General features: G+C 39.3%; 1 protein-coding gene across 1 annotated transcript in view; it reads right to left on the bottom strand.

Moving 5' to 3' along the window:
• The window catches only part of negr1 (neuronal growth regulator 1), a gene marked incomplete at both ends in the record, with an annotated part of 428,395 nt that overhangs the window by 60,116 nt on the left and 356,045 nt on the right, over positions 1-12,234 (bottom strand). The window contains one exon of the mRNA XM_084164207.1: positions 4,827-4,868. Within this exon, the coding sequence (XP_084020333.1) occupies positions 4,827-4,868 (42 nt within the window). The remainder of the gene's footprint in view (positions 1-4,826; positions 4,869-12,234) is intronic.

Raw genomic sequence — 12,234 nt, forward strand, 5'->3', positions numbered from 1 at the left:
CTCGCTGCTGCTAGGGGGCCGAATCTGTATGGCAAAATGTGTAGAATTGCAGGAAATTAGCTGTAAAACAGCACATTTTTCTTTACACTCCATGGCAAAATGAGTCAAATTGCATGACATTTTTTTTTAAATAGCACAATCTTCTCTCCACCCTATGGCAAATGTGTAGAATTGCAGCAAACTTGCTTTAAAACTGCAAAATGTTCTCTATTTCTCTATGCCCCATGGCAAAATGTGTAGAATTCAGAAAATGTAATCAAACACTTTTTTTTTTGTCAATAGGGGGGCCACTAAAATGTTTTGCCCGCTGAGACCCCAAAAGGCTGGGGCCGGCCCTGTTGCTGCAAGATGGAGGAATATAACATATTAAAGGGGAACTGCCTCCTACAACCAACTTCTCTGGTTATAAACGGCCTATGTGGCATTGATATGAGTCAGAAACATTAATTATAGTGTCAAAATTGACTACAAAGTGTAAATAGGATAATTTCGTCCAAAATGAGATTTGGAAGTATGGATTACTTACATGCCCAGTTTTGCCAATGATGTCCAATTGCCCAGAGACATGGTGTGGTCCGCCCCCAGCTACCATGTTTTGTGGACATGTTGTCAAGTCTGCAACGCACGCCCACTTGCTCGGCATAGGAGTGAAAATGGGCTTCCATAAAGTTGGTGCAAACTTCTAATGCATTCAACAATATTTTGCAAGATGGCAAGTGATGGATTACATCATACAAACGTATGACATGATGGCTGTGACTGGTGTGTGGTGAGTAGCTAGCTAGCTATGATACTGTGATGTAACTAGCTAAATATATAGCCTCTCCCTAATGTGTAATGTGATGTAATGTCATAGAGAGGAAGATTTACATAGATAATGTTGCACCTGACGATAAGGTTTGATAGGATGTAACATCAGCCAGCTTGCTATCGATAATGTTTCAACTCGAACAGGCTAACTAAGAATATCCCTGCTAGCTAACGTTAGCTAGCTAGCCAATTCATTTAAACTCTGACAAAGATATTGATAACTAACCCGGATTTGCAAGTTAAGTAGCTAGCTCTACTTTTAAGAGAGCAGGCATGTTGTTTGGGTTAGCACTTGCTCTCGATAACTCAGGCCCTGGTGGCATTCTGCCTTTATTGAACTGGGAGTCATGATCAAGGGATAGGTTAGCATTAGCTAGCTAGCAGTTAGGGGCTTCATCTGCTACTAGTTCTAAAACAACATGCCTGTTCTCATAAAAGTCGATTGTGCATTTTCTAGGGCAAAAATACATTTAGGATGGTACTTGTCTAGCCTGAGTACAAGTCTTTTTAGCTAATATGCTATAAATACGTGTCTGCAAGCATTCAGCAATGTAACATTACACAGCTGGTTGCATATTTGCGTCACTGAACTGAATCTATTCTGTACTTACAGTCACTCTATTAATATAATTACTTCTGTATATGAATTTTTCATTCACAGGCTACTTACAAAACCTGGTGCAATTGTTGTTCAGCAGTGTCGTGGGACAGCTGAAGTTGTACCAATGATGTTTATGCTCCTTGTTCTATCTGTTGTTGTACTCTACACACAACTTATTTTAATTTGCTAGGTACAGTGCCTTCAGAAAGTATTCACACCCCTTTACTTTGGACTTTTTCCACATTTTGTTGTGTTACAGCCTGAATTTCAAATGGATTAAATTTAGATTTTTTTGTCATCACTGGCCTACACACAATACCCCATAATGTCAAAGTGGAATTTCGTTTTTCAAAATTTTTCAAAATTGAGTCAATAAGTATTCAACCCCTTTGTTATGGCAAGCCTAAATAAGTTCCAGAGTAGAAATGTGCTTAACAAGTCGCATAATAAGTTGCATGGACTTATTCTGTGCCTAACATGATTTTTTAATGACTACCTCATCTTTGTACCCCAGACATAACACTCTCCATATTTTCAAGCATAGTGGTGGCTACATCATGTTATGGGTATGCTTGTAATCGTTAAGGAATGGAGAGTTTTTCAGGATAAAAAAGAAACTGGCAAAATCCTAGGGGAAAACCTGATTCAGTCTGGTTTCCACCAGACACTAGAAGATGAATTCACCTTTTAGCAGGACAATAACCTAAACACAAGGCCAAATCTACACTGGAGTTGCTTACCAAGAAGAATGTCAATGTTCCTGAGTGGCTGAGTTACAGGTTAGACTTAAATGTACTTGAAAATCTATGGCAAGACCTGAAAATGATTGTCTAGCAATGATCAACAACCAATTTGACAGAGCTTGAAGAATTTAGACAATAATAATTTGCAAATGTTGCACAATCCAGATGTGGATTTACCCAGAAAGACTCACAGCTGTAATCACTGCCAAAGGTGCTTCAAGAACATATTGACTCAGGGGTGTGAATACTTATGTAAATGAGATATTTATGTATTTCATTTTCATTAAATGTGCAAAATAAATATAAAAACATGTTTTCACTTTGTCATTATGGGGTATTGTGTGTTGATGGGTGAGGGAAATATATATATATTTAATTCATTTTGAATTTTTACATTTACAAATTTTCTACTACTAATCTACTCATTTTAACATCCCAGTGCAGTCAAAAACATGTTTTTTTTCTATATTTTTCCACAGTATGAGGTTGGAATAATACAGTGAAATTGTATTACTGTAAAAGTTGTTTGAAAAGGCCGCCTGAAATGTAAGCCTGTTTTGGTGGGATGGAGTTTTGGCCTGCCTGGTGACATCACCAGGTGGTAAATTAGTTAATAGACCAATAGGAAAGAGAGTTCCAAACATATCTGCAAATAACAACTAGTTTTCCGTTTTCCCCTCCCCACTCAGACCACTCCCAGACAGTCCTAGCAAAATTCTTGCTTGAGAAATTGTTCTTTGCTAAGAAGCTATTTTTGTTATTTTTTTTACCATTTTAATTGAAAGCGATCACAGTAATTGTTACCCAGAAATTATTTGATATTGAGATAAAAATGGTTGCATTGGACCTTTAACATTTCAATGCATACTGTAGCGGTGCTCAAACAAGACAGATTGATATTCAAGTACTGGACCGACCATTTAATATCATTGCCACAACCATGCGGTGTCATACTGTACTGTCATTAACATATAGGAAGAGGTCAACTGTAGAGCACATTTCACAAATCTCATGTAGAAAACATTAGCCAATGTTTTTTCTGCAAAAAACTGAAAGTGAATTGTAATTAATCCTTTTATTGACGTTTCAGTGTTGTTTAAGAAGGTAATGTCTTGTGAGCCGGTGCTGCCACAACCATGCAATTTACTTTGTATATTAGATAGTCATGTTGACCATTTTTACTTTAACTTTCATAATAGTTAGAGCATGTCACTTGAGACCAAGCTAGAATTCAGTCTCCAACCCTGCTCCTAAATAAGCATCAATGGTATTTGAAAGGAATCATTAAATTGTTTAATCTACATGATTGATGAGGTTTAGCATCAATTGTTAAGGGGCCGAACAGGGACAAACTTTTTTTTCACTTAATTGTTTCCTGTTTGATAACTCTAAATGACAACAAATGTGGTTCACTACAAGGACCTTTTCCCCCACTCCTCCTTTGTGGAGCTGACAGAAGATAATTATATATCTTCAACCTAATTAACAGATGTGGTTAAATGAGTTGGAGGCTACCTGTTGCCAGGAATCTAAAACAATTGACTTTGCCAAGCTGCTCAGCTAATGCAATGCAAGAAATAAAATGTTGAACTTGGAACAAAACAAGAACAGTGGGACATCAAGTTAGTTTATCTCCACAATTGATAGCACTGGTGTTGCGTTGGACCATGAAATTGTCATTTGTTCTGCGAGCATTACATCAAATGAGAGTTCTGGGCTAAGTGTTGTCAGAGAGCAGGTTTTTACTTGCAATTTGACAAAATCCCCATGGAGATCCATTTCAAATAAAAATTTAAGGGATGCAGGAGAGTACATGCTCATACAGAGCCACGTCTCCATAATGGAACATGAAACAATGGGCAAATCCATGATGCAGGATGAAAAACTCTGGATAGCGCTGAGTAGATTTATCATGCAATGTCACTCGCCATGTGTGTCTGTGCATTTGTGTGTGTATGCGAGCGGGCGTGTGTATGTGTGCGAACAGTATTAAGCAAAATAATGTAACCAGCGTGAGAGATTACATTCTGCGACTTGCTTAAAACCATAAGAGAGAGAGAAAAGACGGCCTGGCAAAGGGATTATTCCCAGCTGTAATTTGAAAGCAGCAGAAGTAGAGTGGAAAAACACCTGCCACATCGACAGTAGCAGCAGAACAGGTTAGAGAGGTGGCAGCAGCAGAGCCCGGCTGCTTCCGGAAGGAGAGAAACGGAGATAGAGCCACTGCACATAGCAAACGACAAACTAACAGGGTCCTTTCACTGACATCCTGCCCTTCATGCAGACTGCACTTAGCTAGCATAGGGGGAGGGATGAAGAAGCCAGAGTAAAGCCATCAGCAAAAGGAAACGCATCGGTCCCAGAGCCATATGTAACAGTCACTTTTATGATGCCACTACGCTCCAAAGGAGAGAGAGTAGAGGAGGTGGGGGTGTGCAATGAGACGGACGGGCTGTTTACATTGACAGGAAGAAAACAAAACAGAAACAAAACAGAACCAATCCTGAGAAACCAAAATTAACTGAAAGTAAAAGCACATACAGTGAAGCTGTACCCCAGCAGGCATCCCAGCCAATCAAGAGAGAGGAATTGGAGATGGAGGAGAGGTTTTTAGGTTAGTGTGGAGTGGATCCCTTTGCTGGTTTACGTACAGCACAGTGACATATACTGACCTGAGCGGGAGACAGCACTAGCTGCGGTGGGTTCAATAATTGCTACAGGAAAAAAAGGGGGGAAGAAGGAAAAAAGAGGACATTCATGTATTATTAACAGAATGGAGACGCAAAATAAAATAATAATCCACATTCAAGGACAAAGGACAGGGAATGAAGACAAAACTAACCATGCCTGAGGTCTGTCGTAAGCTGTAAGCTAAACATGCTTATCAACAACATATCCCTTCCCCTTAGGTCTGAATGGTAAAGGTCACTGCTGAGCTTCTCTGCCCAAAGTCCTAAATGTTCTTTAGACTGAGTCCATATGGAGCTCATCAAACTTCCTTGTCCTGAGATTATAAACTACTGACCGTCTCTCGCTTTGATGGCATGGAATCAAACTTGGCTCAATTAACAATCATAATTACATCTGCACCTTGTTGGCAGCCGTTTAATCATATTGATGTAATTTGATTTTCACTTTAATATCATGCAACTCTCCCCATTTCCTGTTCTTCTTTTTTTGGAGTCTGGCTGAAAAAAACATACATTCCTCTTTGATCCCTCTGAGGGGGAAGTGAATCCCAATCTGATTACCTTATGAACTCATTTCAAACTGAGCGGGTGGTGGCATTTGGGGAATCTAATAATGTGACATCCTGAAATGTCCACGTCCACCATCTTCGAAAAACAGTCATACCCGATGTGTCTATTAAATGTCTTCTTCTTCTTTATACATTTCAAACGTTCATATTTACATAACTATATGACAAATACATGTATTTTGTGTCGTTTTCGGCATTAAATGTCCAATGCAACCGTTTTTTTATCTCAATATCAAATCATTTCTGGATAACAATTAAGTACCTTAATGTGATTGCTCTACTACACTAGCATCCGACTTACCTAACTTTGCTGTTAAAATAGAAAAACATGAGATACCAAACCCGTTCACAAAGTTGGTTAACTCTTGAGGCTCCTTAGGTCTCCACCGAACTAGGCAAATACACTTTTAGTTTTAAAGAACCTCATTGCTGGAACTACAAAACACATTACAATTGGATGTTCTGGTGCCGCTCGGGCAATTTAAAATATTGATTGGGGACCTTCTTATTGAGTAATGTAATAGTTTTTCTTGAATATTTGTGTTGTGCTGTATTTTACTTGTTCCATATTGTATTCTATTTTTTATTTTGTCTTATGAAATTGTATATGTAGGACTCTGTTGTGAAAGAGACCCTGGTCTCAATGGTGACTCCCTGCTTAAATAAAGGTAAAATAAAAATGGTAAAAAATAGCCTCTTAGCTAAGAGCAATTTCTCAAGCAAGAATTTTGCTAGGACTGTCTTTGAGTGGGGACGGGAAAACTGAAAATGTGCTGTTATTGGCAGATATGTTTCGAACTCTCTTTCTTATTGGTCTATTAAGTAATTTACTGCATGGTTATGTCACCATGGAAGGCCAAAACTCTCTCCCACCAAAACAGGCTGCAATTTCAGCTCTTACACTAAAAGAGCATTATCATAACTTTCACAATTTCACAGTATTATTCCTACCTCATAGTGTGAAAATATACAGTGGGGGAAAAAAGTATTTAGTCAGCCACCAATTGTGCAAGTTCTCCCACTTAAAAAGATGAGAGAGGCCTGTAATTTTCATCATAGGTACACGTCAACTATGACAGACAAATTGAGAAAAAAAAATCCAGAAAATCCCATTGTAGGATTTTTAATGAATTTATTTGCAAATTATGGTGGAAAATAAGTATTTGGTCACCTACAAACAAGCAAGATTTCTGGCTCTCACAGACCTGTAACTTCTTCTTTAAGAGGCTCCTCTGTCCTCCACTCGTTACCTGTATTAATGGCACCTGTTTGAACTTGTTATCAGTATAAAAGACACCTGTCCACAACCTCAAACAGTCACACTCCAAATTTCACAATGGCCAAGACCAAAGAGCTGTCAAAGGACACCAGAAACTAAATTGTAGACCTGCACCAGGCTGGGAAGACTGAATCTGCAATAGGTAAGCAGCTTGGTTTGAAGAAATCAACTGTGGGAGCAATTATTAGGAAATGGAAGACATACAAGACCACTGATAATCTCCCTCGATCTGGGGCTCCACGCAAGATCTCACCCCTTGGGGTCAAAATGATCACAAGAACGGTGAGCAAAAATCCCAGAACCACACGGGGGGACCTAGTGAATGACCTGCAGAGAGCTGGGACCAAAGTAACAAAGCCAACAATCAGTAACACACTACGCCGCCAGGGACTCAAATCCTGCAATGCGAGACGTGTCCCCCTGCTTAAGCCAGTACATGTCCAGGCCCGTCTGAAGTGCATTTGGATGATCCAGAAGAGGATTGGGAGAATGTCATATCGTCAGATGAAACCAAAATATAACTTTTTGGTAAAAACTCAACTCGTCATGTTTGGAGGACAAAGAATGCTGAGTTGCATCCAAAGAACACCATACCTACTGTGAAGCATGGGGTTGGAAACATCATGCTTTGGGGCTGTTTTTCTGCAAAGGGACCAGGACGACTGATCCGTGTAAAGGAAAGAATGAATGGGGCAATGAATCGTGAGATTTTGAGTGAAACCCTCCTTCCATCAGCAAGGGCATTGAAGATGAAACGTGGCTGGGTCTTTCAGCATGACAATGATCCCAAACACACTGCCCGGGCAACGAAGGAGTGGCTTCGTAAGAAGCATTTCAAGGTCCTGGAGTGGCCTAGCCAGTCTCCAGATCTCAACCCCATAGAAAATCTTTGGAGGGAGTTGAAAGTCTGTGTTGCCCAGCGACAGCCCCAAAACATCACTGCTCTAGAGGAGATCTGCATGGAGGAATGGGCCAAAATACCAGCAACGGTGTGTGAAAACCTTGTGAAGACTTACAGAAAACGTTTGACCTGTGTCATTGCCAACAAACGGTATATAACAAAGTATTGAGAAACTTTTGTTATTGACCAAATACTTATTTTCCACCATCATATGCCAATAAATTCATAAAAAATCCTACAATGTGATTTTCTGGAATTTTTTTTCTCATTTTGTCTGTCATAGTTGACGTGTACCTATGATGAAAATTACAGGCCTCTCTCATCTTTTTAAGTGGGAGAACTTGCACAATTGGTGGCTGACTAAATACTTTTTTTCCCCACTGTATATAAAAACAGAACAATTATGTTTTTGACAGCACTGGGCCTTTAAACATTGCACATTACCTCATACAGTTTGTTGATGCCAATGGTTGAAGCTTTGCAGTGCTGTTGTGTTAAATATATTCAACATTTAGGATCTAGTCTATCATTTTAAATATTTTTACAAAAGCACCACGCCTTAGGGTGTTTTCACACTTTGTCCCTTTCAGCCAATTTGTTGTGCAGTGTGAAAACTCCAAAGAAACTAAGGATCTCGAGAGGTGGTCTGAGTTCGGTTCGCTTGAATTCCCCAGGTTCTCCCAAGGTTCTCTTATCATTATTCCCGCACCACACACTAGACTACTGCAACACCGTTTCCGCTGCCATAACCCCTCACATTGGAGCCACAAAAGAGAAAGGATGATGATGTGCAAGTTCGCGGAAAAACGTGTGATGTTTTTGTATATTGATTAGCGATTGTCAAGGATGCACCAGAAATTCCATATATTTTTTTGTTCAGATTATTGGTTTGGAATATGTGATCTATAGACTAAGAGAGCTTCATAATCTGTTTATTCGATTGTGTGGTTTGAATAGTGTGAAAAGACAACAACATAATTGATGAGAATCACAACATACACTCTTAGAAAAAAAGGGTTCCAAAAGGGTTCTTTGGCTGTCCCCATAGAGGAACCATTTTGGTTCCAGGTAGAACTATTTTTTGTTCCAGGAAGAACTATTTTGGGTTCCATGTAGAACCCTCTGTGTAATGGGTTCTACATGGAACTCAAAAGGGTTCTACCTGGAACAAAAAAGGGTTATTCAAAGGGTTCTCCTATGGGGACAGCAAAATAACCCTTTTAGGTTCTAGATAGCAGCTTTTTTTCTAAGAATGAAGGGTACAAAATCAATTATAGGGCCAGTGGCCTACATTGGGTGTACAAATTTCAATTACAGCATTATTTAATCTGCAGTTATTCTTCTGCTATTTATTCTGTTACCAACAATATTTACATGTTAATATTATATTCTGATTACAATTATTATGTGAATAAACAATTATTGTGTGAATACAAAGATTACTGAGTTATGGAGCTTTTTTTACCCCAGAGTTTTAAGAGGACTGAGATCGGTTCTTTTAACCCAATGAGGCTGTTTTCACATATAGTCCTCTTTAAAATAACCAATCTCAGTCCTCTTTAAAGTGAACTCTGGGGTAAAAAAAGGCAAAATAACTACATTCTCTTTGTATTGACACTGCCCTTGCCTTTGAATGAGGACAAAAAAAAATGCCAGTTCACTTCACATATTTTGTGGTCCGAGTCCTCCTTGCATTCACATTACTATGTTTAAAAATGAACCAATATCTTTTTCCAACATTCACTTAAGTGAACTGGCATTCACAAAGTGCAGGACAAGCCATTCCATCAGATCATGTTATCGGACAGCTAGATATACCTACTTACAGATATACCTACTTATTTTGGAAGCTAATAGATTGAATTTAGTTAAAATATTAGACATAATAATTATAACCGGAAGATAATATTAACATGTAAATATTTTTGATAACATCATAAGTAGCAGAATAATAGGTGAGGGATAATCAACAAAGGGCTATGCGCTCTCTGGAAAGTAATGAACGACGTGGAAGGTGTGTTCCACGATGCGCTAGCGGAGTGAAACTAACCTTCCACGGAGTTGCATTATTTTCCAAAGAACACATAGAGCCACGAGATGATTATCCCTTTTATACCATGGCTATAATTTAACACATTTGCCACTAGAAATGTGTTCATCTGAAGTAGCTAGCAAGTTTAGTAGATAGTGACAGTAGTTGCGTTGGTAACCAAACAAACAGACTTGCTAGTTTAGCTAACCAAACCATCCATCCTAGCTTGCTATTATGAAAATCAAATTCAAAAATAGCAATAATGTTTTCAATTAGACTTTTGCGTTCAAAAGCAGCTCAAACATAGAACATGTAAGAATGACCTATAGCCATTCAATTCTACCGTGCGTTACAGGGAAATAATGCACGCTTTAGAATGCCCTTCAAGCCAATCAGAAATGAGTATTCAACAATGCCATGGTATAATTAAGCAATAAGGTCTGAGGGAGTATGGTATATTGCCAATATATTGCCAATATACCACGGCTAAGGGCTGTTCTTAGGCACCACGCATTGGCAATATACCACAAACACCAGAGGTGCCTTAGTGCTATTATAAACTGGTTACCAACGTAATTAGAACAGTAAGAATAAATGTTTTGTCATATCCGTGGTATACAGTCTGATATACCACAGCTTTCAATCAATCAGCATTCAGGGCTCGAACCACCCAGTTTATAATGCAGATTAAATAATGTTGTAATTGAAAATGGTATACTCAATGTAGGCTACTGCCCCTTTAAGAGCTAACATAGATTTTGTGATTAGTACTATTTGGTATCCTTGGGACGTCCCTAACCTTAACCCCTACCCTTACCCTAACCATAACCCTTACCTAATCTTAACCCTAACCTTAACCCTTACCTTAACCATTTTAAATGTCAACTTCAATGGGGTAATGTCAGAGTTGGCACGTTCCAAGGATCCCTGATAGCAAGGACCTTGATTTTGTTGTGATTCTCACCAAATGTTGTTGTCTTCTCACACTATTCAAACCCCACAATAAACAGCTTATGAAGCTCTCTTAGCCTATAGATCACGTATTGCAAACAAATAATCAGAACATCGTGTCAGTACAAAACTCCACACATATTTTGGAATTTCTATGCATCGCTAATCAATATCCAGAAACAGCATACTTTTTTTCCACGAACTTGCACATGATCATCTTCTCTCTTTTGTGGCACCAATGTGAGGGGTTATGGCAGGGGAAACGGTGTTGCAGTAGTCTAGTGTGTGGTGTGGGAGTAATGACAAGCAAACCTGGGGAGTTTTGTTGTTCAAAAAGGGAACCGGACCGCGGAATTCAAGCAAACCGATCTCAGACAACCTCTCGAGATGGTCTCAGTTCAGTTTGCTTCGGGGGCTCTTTTAATGGGTCTGAGTTCCTTTGGAGTTCAAACTACTCAAAAAAAATCTGCGAACCGCACTGAGTTCACAAAAATTGGCTGAAAGGGACCAAGTGTGAAATCACTCCCACTGCGACGCCGGTGCGATTTGGACTTCTAACACCTTTTAAACATTGTGCGTTTGAGCTACATACTTATGGGTTGTACCATTTGATTAGTCTATTTCTTCTGCATCCGTTGGTACCAACCATTAAGCATTAGTTTGTGCGATTAACAGGGGCTGAGCTTGGGCGGTGTTTGTGAGACAAGGGTGGATCCCGAAGGGGCCTTTTCACAAAAACGTCTGTAGAGCCTGAATGGTTTCAGCTACAAACTATTAAAGGGTAGGTAGCATAAACGTAACCACATGTAACATATGGATTTGCATTGATATACGCATCAAAATTCACAATGCAAAGTTACACCTCACTTTTCTAGTTTTCCAGTTATTACATAAAACCGATCAGAATTCCGAAGAATCATGTCAGATTTTTTTCCCCCTGGGGTGTGATGCAATATGGAGGACCCGGCAAGCCAGCCTATTCCCTATAATGTAACTCCAACAGAAATAATAACCTCAAATGTATAACTTAAAATTTAACAAAATAATTTTCACTGATGACTACTGGTTTCAATTACATTTTAAGCCAACTTAAAAGCAAATACTTTATGAATTTATTGTTACAAACCAACTTGCCAGGTTACTAGCTAAGTAGCCTGCTTACGTTAGCCCTACCAGCCTGCTAATGTTACGTTAGCAGTGCATGAGTCAGCCAGTTGCTATCAACACCTAGCTTACAGCTCCATTTAAGTAAGCCAAAGTTTTGAAAGTACATAACACCATCTAACCAGTTATCAAAGAATGTTAGCTATATGCACTTATCCTAGCCAACAAACTAGCCAGCTAACGTTAGCTATTTAGCCAACTAGCTATTAGCCGAGCCAGCCTAGCCAACCACCATGGTTATTGTCGGCAAGCTAGAGCCCAACTACTGGAGACCAGCTAGAACATAACTAACACAACACAACCAAAACAGAACCGCAATAGAGCAAGCAGGTATAATTTTCTTCTTTGTTTTGAGCCCACGGCAATAAGGCACCAGAGTCTGCCGTGCTAATGGGTTGCCACTAGATAACACAGCCACAAAGTACGTGAAGAGCATGCTGCATGGCCGCACGTGCCCCATCTGCTCCTTGTTTACATCACTCTTTCTCGTGATT

This window comes from Coregonus lavaretus, assembly GCF_964263955.1.
Source record: "Coregonus lavaretus genome assembly, chromosome: 6".
In the NCBI taxonomy this organism is placed as follows: Eukaryota; Metazoa; Chordata; class Actinopteri; order Salmoniformes; family Salmonidae; genus Coregonus; species Coregonus lavaretus.